A 22,307-nucleotide genomic window follows, 5' to 3' on the forward strand; every position below is an offset into this window, starting at 1 on the left:
GATTAAGTTCCGTTAATCAGTGTTATGGTCAGATGAATGAACATTAATTGACATGAAAAGCAAATCATGCCATTGACCGTGGTCATTATTAACATTTCTTACGTTGCCGATTACGTAATGTTTAGCTAATTAAGAGATTCGGAGATTTTTCCATTGCGTGTCAATTAGAATAGTATTCTAAGTGAAAGGTGAACTGGATTGTGACCTTTGACACGATGGCATTCCAAATAAATTCTTCTCAGTATTATTAATCCGGATTTTCAGGAAAAAATAACTAAGTAATTGTTTGTTGATAAGGGATTATGGTTTCATCACGCAAGTTTGAACTCGATGTCTTCCTTATTTATTTAACGGATGTTAAAAAATTGGCTTTCATGTATGTTGTTTTTTCTCTTGAGGGGGATATTTAATCCGTTTGATATTTTCATCGTAAGATCTTCCCCGTAAATGAACATAACTGAAAATGAAGATAATTGAAAATACTGTGAATTAAAGTAATATTGGTGAAACCACTCTGCAAATGAGTATTTTTTTAGTATTTTTATTTATTTTTCGTGGATTTGACGATATATGAAATTCTTAGGTTTATGAAAATAAATTATCAAGGGACGTCAGAAACAACAATTCAAATATTTTTTGATTTGTTGTCTTGAAATAAAGAGAACCAAACATGTTACGTATAAAGTTACAAAAACATTTTTATATGCAATGCCAACATTAAAACCACCCTCTTGAAACTAAAAATATACATGAAATCTTTAATCAGTAGTACTCTCTATAACTAGTATGAAATATTATGTGTGATCAATGATCCAGTATTCATGTTATGTATAGAATTTTATACTTTCTCCCGATCTCCAATTTACTAAGTAAACCAGGTCAGTCATGTCTACTCTACGTCAAAATATTTAAAGTTGCAAGCACATATTTACACATGAAGCTCCGAAAGGTACGTTTTATAGAAGGAAACATGGGGTAAACTAAAACTATTTACAACACCTAATATTTTATCATATGGATTAGAACACATATAAACCGAAACATTAAACGTCCTCTCTTTTGAAGTCACTATTATGACATATAACGATATTTGTTTTCTAGCTGGTGATCCACAAGTGTCCGTTAGTATTTCTCAGTTTTTACCTCTTGAGTTTTAGATATCTATAGGGGCACAGTTAAATGGCCGCATTATGACCGTATGCTTTTAATTCCTACCTTAATGTAAATCACACGTCATAAGGAAATGACTCCATGTTTGCACGAATTTTCGCACAATTTGGACGAAAAGGAATATAAAGTCAATTTCATGTAAACAAGAAAATATAACACACTGTCACTATTTCAAAAGAATACAATTTATTGCAGAAAGTATAAGTTCCGTTTGAATATCGTAGGGCATCCAACTTACTCTCAACGCATAGATAAATAGTGGTTATATCCGGAATGTATGTCACGTGAAATTTTTCATCATTGGCTACGTTTTAATGCATTGGACATTGCAATACTGTGATCATCAGGTTCAACAGGAAAATGTAGAAAATTGATATTAATATAATATTATAACACATTTCAAATGTGGATATATGCAGGATAGAGATATTCTACTCGAGGGACACAAAATGTTCAGCCCAACAGTAGAATATTTTTATCCTCCATATCCCCATATGAAAGAATTTTTACAATTTCACTTAGTTCATCCATTGACGCCACGAGCTTGTATTACACGTAAAGTCATATAAAATACCACAAGCGTCTTGCTCCATAGGCATTTTTCTCTCTTTGTAGACAGTATTACATATATATCTATATATATATATATATAGAGAGAGAGAGAAAACGTCTATAGAGCCAAACGCCTGTGGTAATACAATCTTACACGACACAAGTGTAAAACCAGTATTACACCCGTATAAGTAAAACTGTCTATCATTTGGAAAATTGTATGATATTTTTAAAGCAGATCACATTGTTTGCCTTCTTAATATTAAAACTACATAGTCTGGTAAAAAAAAATAACATTAAAATTTTACCAAGAAAATGATAATTGTGTTCAGGCAGTGACGTCACGAGGTGGTATTACACGTGAAGCCACGAGTTATACAGCCTCAAACTACTCGAGTGTATTACATGGGATATTACACCCGTAGGTATGCGAGGTATACATATGTGTTATCCTGTATTAAATATCTATATGGAGTCCAAAGCCTGTGATCCATCTGGATATCATTTTACTTACTATAATATTCTGAATTATTAGGTAAGATAGAATTAGAGCTACATTAGTAAGATATTGTGATTCTTACATTACAGTGGGAACAACATATATATTCTCTTATATGGCATGTGTGGATTATGTACGATTCCCATATACCAAGCCTCTCTTCTATAAAACATGGATTGACAGATTAAAATTCACATCAAATGACTTGATAGTAAATCTGAAGTTGATTCTTCATAATCATTGCACACGTCTCTATGAATACCGCTAATTACCACGCCCTAATCCGGCTTGCCCCGATGGCGCTCCGTACCTCCTACCCGAATATAAAAGACCACGCGAGGACTCGGGTCGATCTGTTCTCTTGTGTTTTCGTCCGAGTGAAGGGGATACATCTTAAAAGTTTAATAAGTATATATTTTCATTATTAAATTTTTCCGGAATACCTGGAAAATATATCCTTTGGACAAGATGTTAAGGCAGACAGCCTTCCTTGTGTGTTTTCTTGGAGCTCTCCATGTAATATCAGGAGCAGGTATGTTATTTTAAATATCTTAATCATGTAATTACACTACAATAAAACATCTCTTGCATATTAAACAATTCTCACTAAATTGGTTTTTTATCGCTATGTCGATGATTTCTTACAGAAAATATTTACTGGGTGATGAGTTACAATGCATATTATTTTAGAGCGAGCATAGTACATATATATATATGTAAGTGTAGAGTTAGCTCTTTTTAGGGACGAGACAAATTATTATTTTTCACTTGAAGTAATCTCTTAATGATTTTCAAAACTTTGGAAAATTTTGACATATTTTTCTTAAGATTAAAAAAATTGAATTTTCTTTAAATAATTTTGTACGTTCCATCATTTCGTATATAAGGCTTACGCCACGCCCTAGCAACAAGTGACCACACAGAACTATATATCATAAATATGCATAACAGAACTTTGTAATATTCACATACCATTTAGAATAAATCATGATTTTAAATAAATCCATGATAACTGATGCAAATAACGCATTTTATTTATGTAATATAGCGATACTGCATATATAAAGTAGTACATTTTTTATTATTTAATTTCAATAACGACAAACACCGAAGCAGTCGCTTTGATATTAATGGGTATTTTTATCTTTATAAAATGTGTCATTCTTATAAAACCGACGAGTTGCGACACAAATATAGGTTGTCTATAAAACGATCGCTCTGTGTTAGGCAAGAATGGAACAAATGTTGGTAAACTTTTTTTAAGAGTTTGTTCTAAGGGACCACTCAACCTGAAAAAATTAGGCAACTTAAACAACTGGGTGTATGCGACATATCTTATGTTTGTGCTTATTGGTCCGTAAAACGATTCGCTCAAGCGTTAAGTTTATTGTATCGTCTTTATACAAATGTATATATATTTATATTCTGAACCTTGATGTTGACATTTTTATCTACTTTAATCATTTGGTAGGTTTATTGAAGTTATTATCATGGTATGATGAGGCTAGAATGATCGACATGAAGCTGACTTTTTATGTGTATATCTTGGTGGTGTAGTTTTCCGTGAGTTGACGATATAGTGTGCGTCTTGATGATTTGGGGTATGTATTGACGCTATTGAGAGTGTGTTGACGCAATGGAGAGCGTGTTGACGCTTTGATGTGTGTATCAGCGTCAAGGAGAGCGTGTTGACGCTTTGGTGTGATGTTGACGCTATTGAGTGTGTTGACGCTAAAGAGATAATTTAGACACTATGATGTACTCGTTGACGCTATGGTGTGTGTGTGTGTATTGACACTATAGCGTGCGTGTTGAAGCTTTGGTGTGCGTGTTGACGTTATTGTGTGTGTTGACACTATGGAGATAATTTGGACTTTATGATGTGCGTGTTGACGCTGTGGTGTGCGTGTTGACGTTTTGATGTGCGTGTTGACGCTATTGTATTTGTTGACGTAAGGAGATAATTTTGACGCTATGACGTGCATGTTGACGCTTTGATGTGCGATTTGACGCTTTGATGTGTGTGTTGATGCTATGGTGTTCGTGTTGACGCTTTGATGTGCGATTTGACGCTATGGTGTGCGTGCTGACGTTATTGTGTGTGTTGACGCTAAGGAGATAATTTTGACGTTAAGATGTGCGTGTTGACGCTATGGTGGGTGTGTTGACGCTATGATGTGCAATTTAACTCAATGATGTGCGTGTTGACGCTATGGTGTGTGTTGACGCTGTGGTGCGTGTGATGACGCTATGGTGTGTGTGATGACGTTATGGTGTGCATGATGACGCTTTGATGTACGTGTTGACGCTATGACGTGCGTGTTGACGCTATGATGTGCGAATAGACGCTGGAATAAGCTTGTTGACGCTATGATATATGTGTTGACGCTATAGAGAGCGTTTTGAAGTTATGGCGTGCTGTCCACACTATGGTGGACGTGTTGACGCTATAGTGTGCATGTTGATGTTTTGACGTGCAAGTTGACGCTATGGCTACGTGTTGACGCTATGATATGCGTGTTGTCGCTATTGTGAGTATTCTGACGCTGTAGCGCCCATTTTGACGCCCTGGTGCGCATGTTGACGCTATGATGCGCGTTTTGAAGTTATGATATGTGTATTGACGCTTTAGAATGCGGTTTGACGCCACTGTGTGCATGTTGACGCTATGATTCACGTGTTGACGTTATGGTGTATATATGGGTGATTTGTTGTGGATTTTGACACTATGGTGTACATGTTGACGTTACGTTGAACGTTTGACGCAATTGTCTACGAAAGAGGCTCTCTTGTATGGTGTCCTTTTGACATAAATACTGACGCATCGATACCCACCTTGTTTAAACGATATTTATTCGTTGATGGAGTTCCATGTTTTAGACAATCTAAAGTACATTTAGCAAACATTACAAAGTGCACATACAAAGGGCAACGACTCTGTTCATACATGTAGCAATGAAACAGTAAAGCTTAGGACAGCAACTCTGAAATATAGGTTATCCCAATGCTGACCTACATGTTGTAGCACCTGACCTAATCATTTCTATACAGTTAGTACAAGTCATTTTTCACGACAGATATTACGAAGATATCATATTATGTTATAGATATGTGCAGAATAATCCTTTTTACTTTTTATGAATACGTGGATCCTGTTGATTTTATTTGAGATCAAGTCACCCGATGCGGCCCAGTTGGAATGTTTAGAAAACTTTACACATGGTTACTTTATGTTTCCCAATTACAGCCCCGCTTTATAGTTACAGACCTATCAAACCAAACACGACCAGAAAACGTATAGTATATCAGGTTCAATGTAAACATGTTCATATTTGAACCGCCCCAACTTTAATACAGAGTCAATTGGTTTATTGTCATAATGACGAAATTCTATCGGCCAATTGAAAGGTCACCCACCTCTATATTAGACAGCATGCACACAACCAGTCAACCGACACTTGCTGACCTTGACTTCAGCAGTTATTCCGAACCTAGGACATATGATCAATATAGTTAAATAACAATGTAGGATAGCTAGCCTCGTTGCTTTGGTTGGTTGATGTTTGTTGTTGGCGGTGTTGTTTGTTATATGTTGTTGTTTCTTGACTTCATATCATTAATTGAAATTCTACAGCATTATAGTAATATGAATCCATGCTATAAACACCAGGCTCTAGGGTCATGAAACAATCTTAGACTTAAGTTTAGACTTAGCCAATCAAAAATGACGTAACTATTTGTCACGTCATCTTTGTATGGCTTAGTCTAAAGTTTAGACTGTTTCATCACATTGAGGCCAGAACATTAAAGGGAAAATTAAAAAAAAAAAAATCACTGACCATGCGGCTACGGAAGTGCTTGCTATTTCAACACCCAATAAAATCCCCATTTCTTAAAACGCATTGTCTGTGTGAGTAAGCTATTGTTGCTTTATTTTGTTTTTAGGTCATCCTCTTGTAATGTCACCGCCTGTTAAATCGCTATGACCTGTCCACGTTGTTTTAAGTTTGTTTAAAGCTTGTCCTCTTTGCTTGAGTTACCCTTTTGTTATTCGTGTTGACGAGAACCCATTACATTGTGCCTAGAACTCATGCAATAAATCAGGTGCCACGTACACGACACCATAGCATGATGTGTTGTTTCCTAGGGTAGACGTGTACACCATCCAAATGACTTTATCATCACTGACACCACGGTATATCCAATGACGTTCATGGAAAATTACCTTACTAGTAATTCTAAGTCATCTAGTTCTGATTTAAGAAATATGAACTTAAAGATAAAGCGTAAACAAATCTTCATCCGAAATGGTTCTAGCAAAATAATGATAAAAAAGTTTTGATGAAAATACTTGAAACATTCTAAAACTTTCAGCATAGTTTGTAACTTTTAGTATAAATTAAATCTTATCTTCAACAGAACCATCTTAATACTGAGAATCACCCACTAATTGGCTTGATCCAGCATAACAATAACTTAATAAGGATACGTTACTCCTTTTAGTAACCAGTTAAACTAGCATTAAACCAATTGTCTTTCTCTAAATGAGTTAAAGCTTAACTTAACGGTTTAATGTAACGACTTTTGTTATGCCTTCCATATTTCATTTCGCAGTTCTATTTTTGTTATTTCCATTGACGATACGACAGCATTTCACAAGTGTCAAATAAGTAAGTGTCATTTCAGGATCTGAATTGTCGTTAGTACGAGTTGGGATACTGTATTTTAGTTTGTGTGATCGTTATCACCACAAATAACAAAATTATACGGATGTTTGAAAGCACGTCTTCAACACTCTTCACGTATAGATCTACAAACTGTACTCATAGAATGACTGTGATCATATCCGGTTACTTATTTATTGAGTCACGTGGTATTTGAACACTTTAAAATGTAATCTAATCGTTAAGGATTCAAACTAAATATTATATTATAAAACACGTCTACTGAAATTGATAAAAAAAAAATCCACATATTCTCCATCTGACTCTACATTAGCATTAGCCTTTTCATATTATTAGAAGGAAAAAGAAACATCTGTATGATCACAATTCTCATATTACCCTTTGTTTTAAAATGCAATTCACATTCATGCTAATATTAGGTAGATCGCACACACCGAATATAATCAGTGTACGTGTATATTAAAATTTACAATCAAGAATTGATAAGAGAATGAAGAGCGTAAAATTAAACTAGGAAAGTTACGCATCGAATAAGAGTCAAAATAATCGAAAAGCAGCAATTATATGTAGGCATTAAAACAAATGAGGAATTCCGGAGGGCAGCATTCATCTTTTGGCTAAAACAGCACCATACCGATGTTAACCTAGACGGACGCTTGCTCTTACGGATCCTCCGTACTAGTATCATTCTATTGGCGAATCTCCATACAAAATTAGTACCGAATTGATCCCCATACCATGACTGTTCAATGATAAAGCAATTTGTGTAAGTACTAATGTAATATTGTGTGTATGAAGAATCATCGACATTAAGTTATGTTGATCCAAGTTTGAATATTTTATGTATGCAAATACTTGTTATGTAAATCAACACTTTAACCTTAACTACCTTCTATGTGTTCACTGTGACTGTTTGTAGGCAAACATCTACTGCTATGTAGGTAGACAGACGTGATCATCCCAATAATACTTAATACTCATCCACACTCAAAATGAATCCTAAAATTCGAAAAGCAAACTAGATTTTATTTGATTTAGCACATTATCAGTCACTGGAGTTTACAATTAATGAATTATATATATAATTAGGATATGATGTCTGTTTGGAAATCAATCGTAATGTCGCCCTAAACACTAGTTCCTGTTATTTCACTTGATAGAATACGTAGGTATTTTTTCTCCAATGGACATTTCCACGACGTGTAAAAGTATTGCTTTTGTATGGGTGTTCTGCTATGAAAATATTTTTTTAAAACATGAGTCAGGGTGTTAAATTTCTTCGATATTATCGGAGAAACACTCAATTCAAACATGCGTTAATTATGCGTTGCACGTATATCGAATTTAATATAAATCCTTCAACAGCCAGACAACGTTTTCAATATCATATTAATAAACATACTCCCTCAGGTGATAAAAACAGACTTAAAAAAGTACTAAAGAATATATTTTCCACTCAAATTGGTTTAACGAGGCGAACAGATTATATAAACAGAAGGGGACAAAAGTGAGACAGTGGAAGTGTATGACGGGAAAGTTTTCCATAGGATCATTGGGTTGACATGTCGTCATTGACAGTATTCGTAAATACAGTAAGAAATCCAGTATTATAAAAAAACTGTCCGATATTAAGGACATCCATACATGAAAAGTACGAGTTTCTTTACATGTTCTTTTCCTGACTTATTCTTCTTTATTTTTTTTAAAGATTTTTCATACTTCATTACATTACGAATTCCATATCATCATTGTTTTTATGCTATCAGCTATTGCTGTATGTCCTGTTTCTCATTAGCTGCAAGTTCATTAATAGGGTTGTAATCGGGTTCCATAAACGACTGTTTTAAAGACTAAATGTATTTTTTTTACTTGATGTGGGGAGGTGGGGGGAGGCGGTGGCCATGTGGTTAAGCTGTCTCGACATATTACCATGAGTCCTCTCCACCGCTGGGTCACGATTTCGAAGCCCATGTGGGGCAGTTGTCAGCTACTGACCGCTGGTCGGTAGTTTTTCTCCGGGTACTCCGGCTTCCCTCTGCCAATTAACCTGGCACTTCATTACATGACCCTGGCTGTTAAAAGGACGTTAAACTTATAAAAGCCTAAAGAAAATAAAACCCAAACGACTTGATGTGGTTTTAGCATTACGTTTCGTATACAAAATGTATTTAAATTGATGATTTTTGCACAAAAGAATTCCTTCCAGTACTTCTTCTACATTTTTGTTTTTATGATAATATCCCATATCAAAATATTTGTTTGTTAGCACATTGTCAATACTCGTTCAGTTTTTGCCTACTTTAACGAACCAGCACAGACACAGATTTGTAAGGATTAAATTTGTACAACGAGGTCATCCTTGTGGTAGAATTTAACAATAACAACTGGTCAAGGTCTTGGTATGAGGTCATCTTTTACTTAACTCAAGTAGCTATTAGTCTGTACACACAAATGAAGCACGATAGTCAAACGCTTTCTTTAAAACTGTAAACACAATAGATTGCTTTGTGGCAATTCTAATCTTCTTAGGTATGGCAGATTAGGGCGATTTATATCTTGAATCAACATTTTGTGCCAGGCCAGTGAATGGTCAATGTAAGATAATCCTGGTATTGTATATTAAAGTATGTCCAGCCTGATGTCCGTCCTGTCACGGCTATTTTCTCAGTATGTTACATTGATGTCTTCTCAATGACGAAGCAAATCCCTGCCGTTTAAGCAATTATAAAAAGACAGTGTCGATAAAAGGCTATAGGAGTACAAATACATTTTAGTTTTTAAAAGAGATTTTAATGTCAGATTCCATCACATAACTTTGTTTTCTAGAACCATAACTTGTCTGTGATGGTGATAATGATGATGATGATTGATTAATTGAATGATGATGGTGGTTGTAGTGTTGGTGCTGGTGATGATGATAATAATAATGATTGTGATGGTGGCGGCGGTGATGTTGATAAGATGATGATGATGGTCATGATAAAAGGTGTTATTAAAGTTAGATGAACTATACATAAAACAATATTTTATTCAATTAGGGTAAAACATTACAAACATATATGATATACTTATATAAATACTTGGTATAAATCGTATCCCAAGTAGATGTAAAGGTGTGTTTTGATATGGCGGCAATAGTTGAGGATTGTTTTCTTACGTCGATAAATTTATTTTATTTTTCACAGTCACCATGACTTTGTGAATACGATTGAATGATCTGACATCTGTTTTGGTTTTCTGAATGTATTACTGCACATAAATAATACAAAAAGGTGGATACAATTATAAGTAATAGAGTAATGGATGAAAACATATTTTTTTCAAACAATTTAGTATATTTTAAAATATTTTATGAATCACATGTGAAGGCGCTATAGTGATGATAATTTGCAGCTCACTCGACCGAGATTCCTGAATTTCATTATTCATCGATATCTATAATGTGCATCTATGAACAAGTTTTTCTCTAAGTAATGTATAAATGTAATATGGGAGTGTTAAAACGTGTTTTGTCACAATAACATATTAATGGTATATGTTAATAATGGATGAAAATATATGAAAGTTAGAAATTAAATGTGACGAATGTAAATATATCGTAATGTAAGATGTCTCTCTACACTACATACGTGTACGCTGCGAGTGTGTTGTGTGTCTGTACATATTGTATTGTTTTTCCTGTCTGCATTGTATATATATATGCACTGTACTGATAAACCAATTGTAAACCAAAGTCATAAAGAACTGAACTGAACTGAATGTACATGGTGATGTAGCTTAATAGCTCTCTACACATTATGTAGACATGTAAATAATCTACTGTCTCATTATTGAAGACATTGATCGTCCTTGCTCTATAAACATCAACATTCAATTTAATTGCAGTGTATAAACGTGTGTCTTTTTAAGGTTTTATACATTTGTGTCTTTCATTTTAGTAACACTGCTTGAATTAAAATAATAAGCACGGAGCCTTCTTAGACAGGTGATATGCAAGGAATATTTGTCGAAGACTCCTATTCATTTTGATCTCACTTAATAAATATACATAAAAGAAGTAGCATTTAACCTTCTAAAACAAGCTATAAATATTTGAAAAGGTATTTAATATCAATTATATGATTATTTGAAAAGAACATAATTAAAGTGAACAGTCGGGCAAGGATGGCTAAAGTCGGTAAAAATGGTGTGAATGTATCCAGTATAATTTCTTATGAAATGGAAAAAATAAAATCTCTCGTCAAAATCTGTCTGCGTACGAAGAAATTAATTTAAAGTATGGGAATTCTAAATCGTCCTCCCGGCTCACTATGTCCTTGGTTACATTTCCACACAGCCTCGCTTTCAATGCTTTCAACTTTTCTTTACTTTAATGGTCAGAACTGGGAAACTAAGCAGAACTTGACCGTCGTATTAATATGTGAGAACTTTTGGAAGGCCAATGAACGCATTTAGACTGGTTTTCTTTGCCCGACTATTCACTTTAAGGTAAACCGTTATAATAATAATAAGTTTGATAATGCGACAATAGTTTCATCTCACAATTCAGTTTCAGTCTGTATTCAGTTTCGGCCTGTAAATCAATAAAAACTATGTTCTCAGCAGAGCTCAAGCCAACAATTAAGGATTTTAAAGCACTAAATTCACCTTTGTTTGGCTTTAAGACATGATGTAATAAATATTTAGCAGAAATATTATATTCATTTTCGTCTTGGAAAAATAAAAATAAAAAAAAAATCTATTCAACGAGCCGGTAATTAACGGTCTGCCAACTGCCAATGAAACAGACAGGATATAACATTTTTTATGAAAAATAATGCTCTGTCATTTTCTCAAACATTTAATGTGTACGCATGCGTGCCATAAAAGGGACGTTTTTAAATACTGACTGGTAATGGGGAATATTTCCTTTATCACTTCCAAAATGAAGATTTCAAAAGAAAAATGAATATATCAATATAAAACATTTGTGTACATGTATACATAATCACACAACGCATTCACTATAATAACATAGACTTTGGATAGTAGGGTTATCTACACACAATGGAATGACAGAATAATTAGATATTCATATTATATTTATCCACTAAATATGCTAAGTGATTTATAATTATCCTATCTTACCACAACGATTGTCGTACATAGTGGCCTACCCTTGATATTCAGCCAAAGAATGTTCATAATAATATGACCAAGTCTAATGTTGATATGAGGACTACAATTAACGGATGATTAAGTTGAATGCGACATTGTCAAACCTTACCAAATTGCTAATGACATTGCTATCACATAGTTTTTGAAAGACTGTACAAATAACGAACATATTGTGACGTTTTCTATAGCGTAGATAAGGAACAATAGACAGGATAAGAAAATATTTGTTTGGAAAAATTGAAACGTTTCAAATCATCTTTAGTTTCATTAAAAAGACTTTGAATTTACAAAGATATAGTCAATTGATATTAAATGGGGTTTTTTAAGTTTCGAACAAAAATTATTATAATATGTAAGCTTATCTTTGTATAATTTTGTTGTTTTCAGATTGGACATACACTGGCGCCACCGGTATGTATTCTGTATTCGTCTCTTTATCGTCCTATTGAACGTCTCATGATTCAATTATGATAAGGGCGATAACCCTTGTAAAGTCCAACATTGTGTTTTGTAATTTAACTCATCCCATCTTTTGTTGTATATTAAATTAAGATTAACCTTAAAAGAACAAGATCCTGAAAGAATAGATAAAACACATTTTTATGCTAGTATTATTTTCTTAATATGCATTAAACAAAACTTATTTTCGAGGTGACTTAATTTTGCCTTTTCTTAGCAATGTTAGTGACAATTTAAATTCCACTATTGTTTTTCAAAATCTCTATTATTAAATTAGTTGAAACGTTTTATGTGAAGTTTTATTTTTGGGAGGAATTGATACCAATTGCGAAAATACGTAAAACTGAATTGCACTCAACAATAAACGACCAACTCATATGCTAATAACCATTTTAACTTTACAGGACAAGGGAACTGGGCAAATCTACCTGGTTACTCTGACTGTGGTGGACAAAGTCAGAGCCCGATTGACCTTCCAGTTACAAAGTATTACAACCCCCTGCTAACACCATTTACCTTCCATAACTATGCTGAGACCACTGCCTTCACTCTGAAGCTTCGCAACACCGGATATGGAGGTATGTAATGGTGCAGCTATTGTCACGATGCAATCTGCATACAATACAAATGTCAATAATAACAATTGACATGGGATATTATCTAAACTACGAAATTGTTTCACGAATATCCTGCTTATCTGGGTTTAAGTTCTAACGACATTCTTTAATTTAGGGTTAACTCTGGTAAAAGTAGATGATAGGGAAGGTTTGGGGGGTTATCGAATCTTCTTTTTTGTTGGGGTATTCTGGCCCCAAGATCACGAACCGTCTTAAGTTTGAAACAGTCTTAAGTTTGGACTGAGCCAATCATAGATGACGTTACAAAGAACTTACGTCATCTTTGCTCAGCTAAGCATTGAGACTGTTTCATGATATTAGGTACTATAATATGTTATACTATGTTGTTAAAACTACTCAGGTGTGAATATTTGAACAAGAAAACACGAAAGAAATTAATCACCATTTCCTGATGGAAGATTCTATATGACGCTTTCGCTCTTTATTTAGCCCAAGTTGACCTCGTTTCTGGTAATACCGCTGACGTAAAAATTACTAATGGAGGGCTTCCGGGGACATTCAAGGCTGCCCAGTTTCATTTTCATTGGGGAGCAGATAATACCAGGGGTTCCGAGCATACTTCAAATGGCACAAAGTTTCCAATGGAGGTAAGCCTTGTCAATTCAATTCTGTATCAATTTTTATTTTCTGTCAATTGATAATGTTGGATTTGATTTTAAAATGTTGAAACCTATTTTAGACGCTCCTATGTCAATAAAATAAAATATTCAATATCTAAAGTGAAAACTTGGACTTCGGTGAACTCGTTTATCAGGTTAAAATGTACTCCAAATCTCGAAAGTTTATTTGAAATCAGCATATTCTTTTCTCCTGGTTATTTTGGTAAAGGTTCTTTATAAAAATATTTTGTTCTCTAGGTGCACATCGTCCATTACAACATGAAATATACCAGCATAGGAGAGGCTATCACTCAACCTGATGGATTAGCTGTTCTAGGAGTTTTCTTTGAGGTAAGATACATCTACCTCTGAGAGTCTGAAGTTAACATGTTCTATTGGTAGTAGAACTGTAAGACGTTGTCATATATGTGGAGTACAATAGTAAAACTAAATATAGCATATAAATGAACTTATCAAAGAGCCAGAGTAAAGCTTGATAAAGATTTGATTTAGCTTGTACGTGTATTGTCAATGCTAAATTCCATTCGAAAATCATTTATTGTTTGATTTTTCTTACAGATTGCGTCAACTGACAACCCTAAGTACGCGCCTATTGTCGACAATCTAGACAATATCATGCATTACAGTAAGTAAAATATGGGGGCAAATATATACTGAAATAACAATCAATCACAAAAACGAATATGTACAAGAAAATTTAAAAAGAGATTGAATTATTATATTTTTTATTATATTTCATTCTAGTCAAGGTCAAATCTTATTCAAACTACCAGATATGAACGTGGTCGAGGATTTTTTCCGGATAATTCTGCTTGCCTCCAAATCCTCGTAAACCAAGCAAGGTCTTATAACTATCCCTAACTGTTCATGGGACGTAAACAATGTCCTCAATGTTCTAAAGGAAAATAATATCTCAACAAATGAACCGAAAGCTTACATACTTCCATAACTTGGTACAATTGTGCAATAAGTATTGTTTTAATATTTGTTGGTTATGTCCAAGTATACTGAGGTAATTTGAATTCCTATATAAGTGAAATATCCAATTTACAAAAAAATTGTTCGCAAGGAATTTGGTATGCCATCCCTTTAAAGTTTTGAATAATTTCTAAAACCATGCAATTAATGTATAAATGATTTAATTAAATTATCAGTTAGATAAAACATACCGATAAAGGACAAGGCGGACCTTTAGTACATCTAAATAAAACAAATTTAATTTTAAAGAGTGAATCTTTCTTCTAAACTTAACGATATTTTATATCCACACAGCGAATGAAACCATGGTAACGCCTTTCAACCTGATGGACTTGTTACCAACAAATAACCTGGACAGATTCTACAGATACAGTGGCAGTCTTACAACACCCGGCTGTTTTGAAAGTGTCACGTGGACAGTATTCGAGGATACTGTCCCTATCTCAGCTGCGCAGGTGAGGAAACATTCAGTATTTGTAGTATTGTTGTACTTTATTCAGAATAAAATACTCAATTATTTCAATGACGACTTAAACAGTTTAGTGACAGAATTGTATATTTTTTTAAATATTTTTACAGATGGCCAAGTTCCGGAGTTTGATTAATAGTGCAGGACAACCAACTGTTGACAACTACAGACTTCCCCAGCCACTTAATGACCGAAACGTATACGTTAGCTACCCGGGACCACCATGTAAATATATTCTAAATCATCTACAGTTGTTTTTTATGCTTAATGTTATTTGATTATCATTATTTAAACTTATTCATTGCTGTCTTCATAGTTTTATTTATAGTCATTAATTGCACTTTATAGCTGTATATCGGTACTTATAGTTTTTATAGTAATTTTTTTTGTTATTTAAAGTTTATTTTAGTGTTGTTTAGTATACTTTGGTATTTTAGACATTGCTTACAACTGTTTAAGCATATTTCTGGTCAAATATTTAATGACTTCTTACATTAATGATAAAATAAAAGCATCAACACAGGAAAGCGTGAGAGAATTAAAAAGATCGTATTCTGAATTTTCATATTACAGAGTTATCTGCACTTGCGGGTAGGTATTGATTGTGACGTCATGTGCACGACGTAACAATCGATACCTATACGCTTCTTGTTTCATCATTTTTTTGATCTCACATCTATTTTTGTTCCAGCCACATGGGGTTATACTGGAGATAAAGGTAATTTCCACATTGTCCTGTCTTATTTTCTCCCATTTAGAATCGGTAGTATAAGTACGGTGTAATATCAATGCTCAACGATTTATTTAATATAATCAATGTAGATTGATTATCTTCGAAACCCCAAAATTTTCAAAGCATCCTAAATTCATTCAAAGAAATGACATACGCCTTAACACATTATTACACAGTGACATCTTTACATATTTAATTTCTATTCACGGGAATGAAATTTGGCCTTCTTTCGCGGTCAAGGTATTTTCTACGAACTTGTGACAAGAAGAAAATCGCGAAATTTCTCCACCGTCAAATTAAAGAACTTTACAGTATTCAATTTATAAACTTTTTTGCAGGAGCTGCATACTGGGCCAATACCTACCCTCTGTGTGGTGGAGATAGCCAGAGTCCTATCGACCTGCCACCTACGGACCTGATGGCTTATGACAGAAGCCTTGGAACGTTTGAGATGACAAACTATGACAATGGGTCTATACATGATGCCACGCTCTACAATACTGGATACGGAGGTACGTGGAACTGTCTGAGGTTACAGTGTATATTCTGACCATTATCCGTGTGGCGTTAAACATAATATTATTCTTACACGTACAATATAAGACTGACTATTTTAAAGGTATTTGACATTCTTTACATCATGTAACCTTAGCTTGTCTGAAACTGCACAACTATCTTGCAATTGGAGCTTCATTTGCTTCCGCACTACATTACTGTATAAGGCGACTAATTATGTAAATCCATGATTTATTCTTCTAACGTTTCACATGATAACAATCACATATTACAAGAGGACAATGCACAAGATAAAAACAAACAAAACGCACATACAGCATACAAGATGATCATTCTTAATTAACCTTAGATGTCCATAAGTCCTAGAGTCCTATCATCCGCACAAACAACTGAAAATACAAACAGAACATTTGAAAAGCCTAGCTAACGTGATTTTAGCAAATGGTACATGGATAACTGAAAAATATATTTAGATAATAAATACCTCGTTTTTCATTCTTTTTTTCAAATTACAAGATCAATATTTTATTTTCATTTCGCGCGATTTTCTCACATTAACAGTGCAAGTCAATTTTGGAGGCAACATAGCCGTTACTGCGAGGAATGGAGGACTGCCGGGAACCTTCAGGTTGGCCCAATTCCACTTCCACTGGGGATCCAACAATGCTATGGGATCGGAGCATTTCTACAACGGCAAAAGCTACCCAATGGAGGTCCGTATTAAATTCGACTGAAGTATTTGATCAAATCTCATTAAAAATCTTACGTCTAACAGGCCCTAATAAAAAAACCAATGACAAATTAAATGGTTTAATAAGACATCGATTGATATGAGTATTGTTTGTTATATCAAGCGACTTATATTTACAGTATACAATCAATTTCAAAAATATAACTTCCTTTTATTAATGTTTTCTTTCACAGGTGCATTTTGTCCATTACAATATTAAGTATGGAAGCTTAGGCAATGCTGCAGACAAGCCCGATGGTCTTGCTGTTTTCGGATTCTTCTTCGAGGTATATATAATGATGTGTCCGTAGTATGTACATCGTCGTAAACAGCTATATATACTCACACAATATCGCAAAATTGCTATGAACTTGAAACTGTAAATCGCCAACTTTATTCAGTCACATAAAGAAATGTTGGTCGGATTGAAATTTACAATCTCCGAAAAATGAATCTGATAAATAATATAATTCTTACACCATTTAATTGAAATATTTGATGGAATTTTGTTTAAAGGCTAAACTAAAACAGGCAAAATATGATGCTAAAACCTAATAAATCATTTCATGATATACGGCGCAGATCATTGTGTTAGTATACGTGTGCATTATATGCATGTAGTTATAAGCCTTTATAATCCTAAAAGGATGTGCTTCTGAACATACCATGTAAATAGTTACAGTGTCCTTTTCATTACATATCTTATGTCCTTCTATTCCAGGTTGGACACGTGCATAATTGTAACTATAACCCTGTGATTGAGAATCTACACAAAATCAGATTCCCAAGTAAGTATATTTTGCACTGTTCCTTTAAAATTTCTGTTTGGTATTCTATTACACAGACAATATGGATTTTTATATAAGCATTAAACTATAAGCATTAAACTATCGTGATATGCCATTTATTGTCTATATACCTGATAATGCGAATCATCATCATTATACATCATTCTCATATTTAAATTGCTAACTCTTTCCCGGATCGTTGTTAATAAATAGTGATTATAATACAAAGAAAACAATTCAATTTCGATGTTTTTATTCTCATGGATAGACGGAATAGCCATTTTAACAGTAATAATTTGACGTTTTCATGGCATTGTTGATGTCGTCAAAATATCCTTAGGATGCCATTGATAGGCGTCAATAGATCATTTGCAATTTTAGAATTTCAATGTTTAAATGTAAATATTGAATGACATAAATGGTACATACAACGTCTGTAAAGTTATCAAAAATCATTCAATTATCCTTGCTGAAAACTTCGAATACATTATATTTAGCTCCATTTTAATACAGCTATATTTGAAGGCGGAGGAAGATATACCATATCTAGGATACAAAGTGCACTTTCAGACATAATATTGGTTTTCTTTCACAGAGACAACAGCGAATATCGACTCCTTCAACATTCGCTACATGATGACAGAAAACATGTCCCGTTACTACCGTTATAAGGGGAGCCTGACAACCCCGGCTTGTTATGAGAGTGTTACATGGACAGTCTTTGAGGAGACCATCAAACTTTCCAGCGAACAGGTATAACCTTTATGTCTTCGAGCAGTCAATATTCTCCACCTCTGAGAGTAAAAAGAAAACGAAAAATTAAGCCACAGATGATTTAAAATACCATCGCGTAAAATAAGTAAATATTCAATAAACATATACTTGATTTTTGTTGTAGCTTGCCCAGTTCCGCGAGGTGTTCAATACAGCCGGACAGAAGACTGTGAACAACTACAGACCACCACAACCGCTGAACACACGAGTCGTCTACCTCAGTTACGATAACCTCAAGCTCGTAGGTGCAGGGTCATACGTGACTGCCGGGAAATTCCTGATCGCCATATTGGCAGCCATTGCTGTGCTATTCCATTGACAATGTTGCCAGTCGATGAGTATCTTGCCGGAGAGTTGGGAGTACAGATAGCCTAACAACAAACAGTATGACCAAACATCAATGGCATAGTCACAATGACAGCATAATAATTGGACATTTGATGAAATGCAATATTTTCTTTAAAAGTGACCTTGAGAAGCATTTTACCATACAAAATTCGAATATTATTGTATGGCAGATGATGATGTTATCTAACACAAAATGCATCCATCTGTGCCGTGTGGCGAAACTTTACAATCAACCAACAGAAAACATTATCAAGAATGTTTGAACGCAAATCCCATTGGTTCATGACACAAACCCACTGACAATCTTTTTTGTTGTTGCGATTTTTTTGTTCTGTTTTCATGACGTTTTTAAAAGCCCACGAACGGAAATAGCATTATTTGTGGTTTTCCATTGCCAAAGTCTATATACTGACCATGCATTTAGCATCAAGTATTGGATTTTGATGATTTATGAACATTACATGTGATATTTAATGTGTACAATCATAAATCTACAATGCATATCCTTGAATTTATTTATCGAATCAGAGAGTAACTAGATCTTGTTATATTTTATACAAGTTTATATATTTTTACAGAAATTGTCATTTATATGAATATATATATATATATATATGTTCAAGTCGTATATTTTGTTTTCTATTACCAATTGTAATCAACAAATTCCTTGTATTGAATACGAGGAAACCGGCGGGGTTGATGGATCATCTTGATTAAAGATTCCTTTTCAAGACACCGTTCAAAAAGATGTCATGTCTAATTGAAAACATTTTAGGAAATTACGACAATCATGTTTTAAAAAACAGAAATTAAACGATATAATATAATTATTACGATATTCCAATTCAATAACTACACACCAACCGCTATGATTCGACACTTTCCCAAAACGATGAAGTTTCTTGTCTGTTTAAGAAAAGTGTCGATTCGGTGCATTTTACGCTCAAAATAATACATTGTACATATTAAATGTAGCTTTGTTTACATAATATGTTGTTATACATTCAAGTCTATGCATAAATAATAGATTATTATGTGAAGAGACTTTATTTAACGGTGACAAAAATCGGCGAAAACGTCTAGGAACTGATAGAACTGACATAGAGACTTGGTGGAAATGAATATCTGATGCATAATTTGTGATTAAATAGTCAATTGTCAACTTACCTAACATATAATGGTCGTTTCCGTTACGAACTCTTGTGTTCAGATCTTGTTGCCATCATTGATTAGACATCGTTTTGACAGTAGTGTCGGTTCCTGAACATCATAGCCGGAATTGTGATAGCGAATGGAAATGTGATGTTTGACGTGGATGCTTATTGAGTGATATCAAAACAAAATACAATAACCCTAGCTGACAATGTAGTTGGATTAGTCCCATATACCTGTAGGCATTTGATAATCTTTTCTGTTCGTCACAATTAGATTTGAAACAATGTGTAGATTGGCAAAGTTCTAATATACGCATGTCTCAGATTTACTTTAGCACTATGGATTAGTTATATATTATAGTTATGTTATAGTATTATAGTGTATGTATTAAAAAACTTTATAAAAGGAACTAAATACATATATATCAAAACTACATTTTTTCGTTTTTCTTATTTTTTTCCTTTGAAGCCGTTATACAAGTTAAAAAGCTATCGCTATCAAACACTTTTCCAAATTGTTGGCAGATGCGACTTTATTGTCCGGACATCGAGTTTCAGGAAGTAGCTAGTTTAGCTGACGGCCTGATTGGAAACGAATGAGTGAATCAGAGATATAAAACGAGCAGTTTTTCATTTTTTTAAATTTGCTTTGTCAGCTTTAAGCACATTTATGTGTTCAGGAAAACTTTACGGAATTATAATCTCAAATACGAAAAGTCGGTCTTTAAGGTTTTTGATTGTTTTCATTCGATATCATTGGATAGGCTGCCTCTTTGTCCTTATGGATTGTGTTAAAATATGTGGTATCTGGCCTGTTTGCTCTCGATAAAACATGTTGTATCTGTCATGATGTCTCCTTGCCGTGATGACTTCCATTATAATTATCAGGTTTATTGTTCATGTTTCTTTTTCAGATAAAATTGCCATACACGAACCCATTTTAAAGATAACCCCATCACGGAACGATTTACCAGGCATATTTCGTTGTATAGTACAGAGTATATCTATATCAGTAACCTCCTTTTTCAGAAAAACTATTACACGTTTTTCTCATATCAAAATCTATCCTACTTATGTATTATATTAAACATATTTTAACATGAACCTTAGCTGAACGTTTTACGTTTTCTTACATACTCTAGTAGAGTAATGATAAAAAAGAAATGTAAGTGTTCAAAACATCTGTCCTCTTTTATGGTCTTCAAAAAACGTGTTAAGTGGAATAATTTTATCTTAAATTTCCATCTAATACAAATTACTTAAAAACTTTGCATACAGTAGAACAAACGCGAAGAATTTAAATCAAGTTGACCTGAACTGTTATTCTATTACTAGACACTATTTTTTTTCAAAAGAAATAAAAAAAATGATGACTCACAAACTGAACATCATAAATCATCAAGTTATCAGTCTGTGTCCTCCTATGTTTTAATTGATCTAATTTTTTTTCTTTTAATAACTTTTTGTGTCTTTCTATAAAAAATAATCAATTCTAAAATCATCATAATATACAATAAATATACATTAAACGTCGAAATGTATTTAAGACATACTAACTCTACATGGTTAGCAAGGCGTATTTTATTTACGTTAGTTTTACCTAATGCTTATTGATATTTCAGCACTACCAAGTACAGAGAAGTCACCTGTGAAGTTCATGGCTAAAATAATTTGTAAGGTTATCTTTATGGGTAATGACCTATATCATAGTCATCCTTAATTCAATCTATAACGTTAGGATATAAATAAGGTGTTGTCATGGATACTGGTTGAATTAATATCATTATTATCAATTCTGTCAGACAACTAATACTTACACTTTTTTTGTGATTTATCGTCATTGAAAAAGCCAGATTTACTCATTTACATATTCATTAAAGCACCGGGGTTATCTGATTTCAAAATTAGCATTTTTAAAATACCCCCTAATGGGTATTTTATATTTTATTACCCGTCCACCTTGTGAATTTTATTATAGTTCGGCATGCAAGTCACAAGTATATAAGACTCTTTCATATGTGGATATAAAGGATAGGG

At 33.7% G+C, this 22,307-nt stretch overlaps 1 protein-coding gene across 1 annotated transcript; it reads left to right on the forward strand.

The window, feature by feature from the left end:
• The first annotated feature begins 2,574 nt into the window (after positions 1 to 2,574).
• LOC138325409 (uncharacterized) lies at positions 2,575 to 20,706 on the forward strand. The gene is made up of 15 exons (XM_069271067.1): positions 2,575 to 2,753; positions 12,451 to 12,474; positions 12,927 to 13,100; positions 13,590 to 13,747; positions 14,018 to 14,110; positions 14,339 to 14,405; positions 15,053 to 15,213; positions 15,338 to 15,452; positions 15,919 to 15,945; positions 16,299 to 16,472; positions 17,038 to 17,189; positions 17,401 to 17,493; positions 17,928 to 17,994; positions 18,590 to 18,747; positions 18,893 to 20,706. The coding sequence occupies exons 1-15, from the start codon at positions 2,690 to 2,692 to the stop codon at positions 19,085 to 19,087; spliced, it is 1,722 nt and encodes a 573-aa protein (XP_069127168.1). The 5' UTR covers positions 2,575 to 2,689; the 3' UTR covers positions 19,088 to 20,706.
• The last annotated feature ends 1,601 nt before the right edge of the window (positions 20,707 to 22,307 follow it).

Source organism: Argopecten irradians, chromosome 6 (assembly GCF_041381155.1).
Source record: "Argopecten irradians isolate NY chromosome 6, Ai_NY, whole genome shotgun sequence".
NCBI lineage: Eukaryota > Metazoa > Mollusca > Bivalvia > Pectinida > Pectinidae > Argopecten > Argopecten irradians.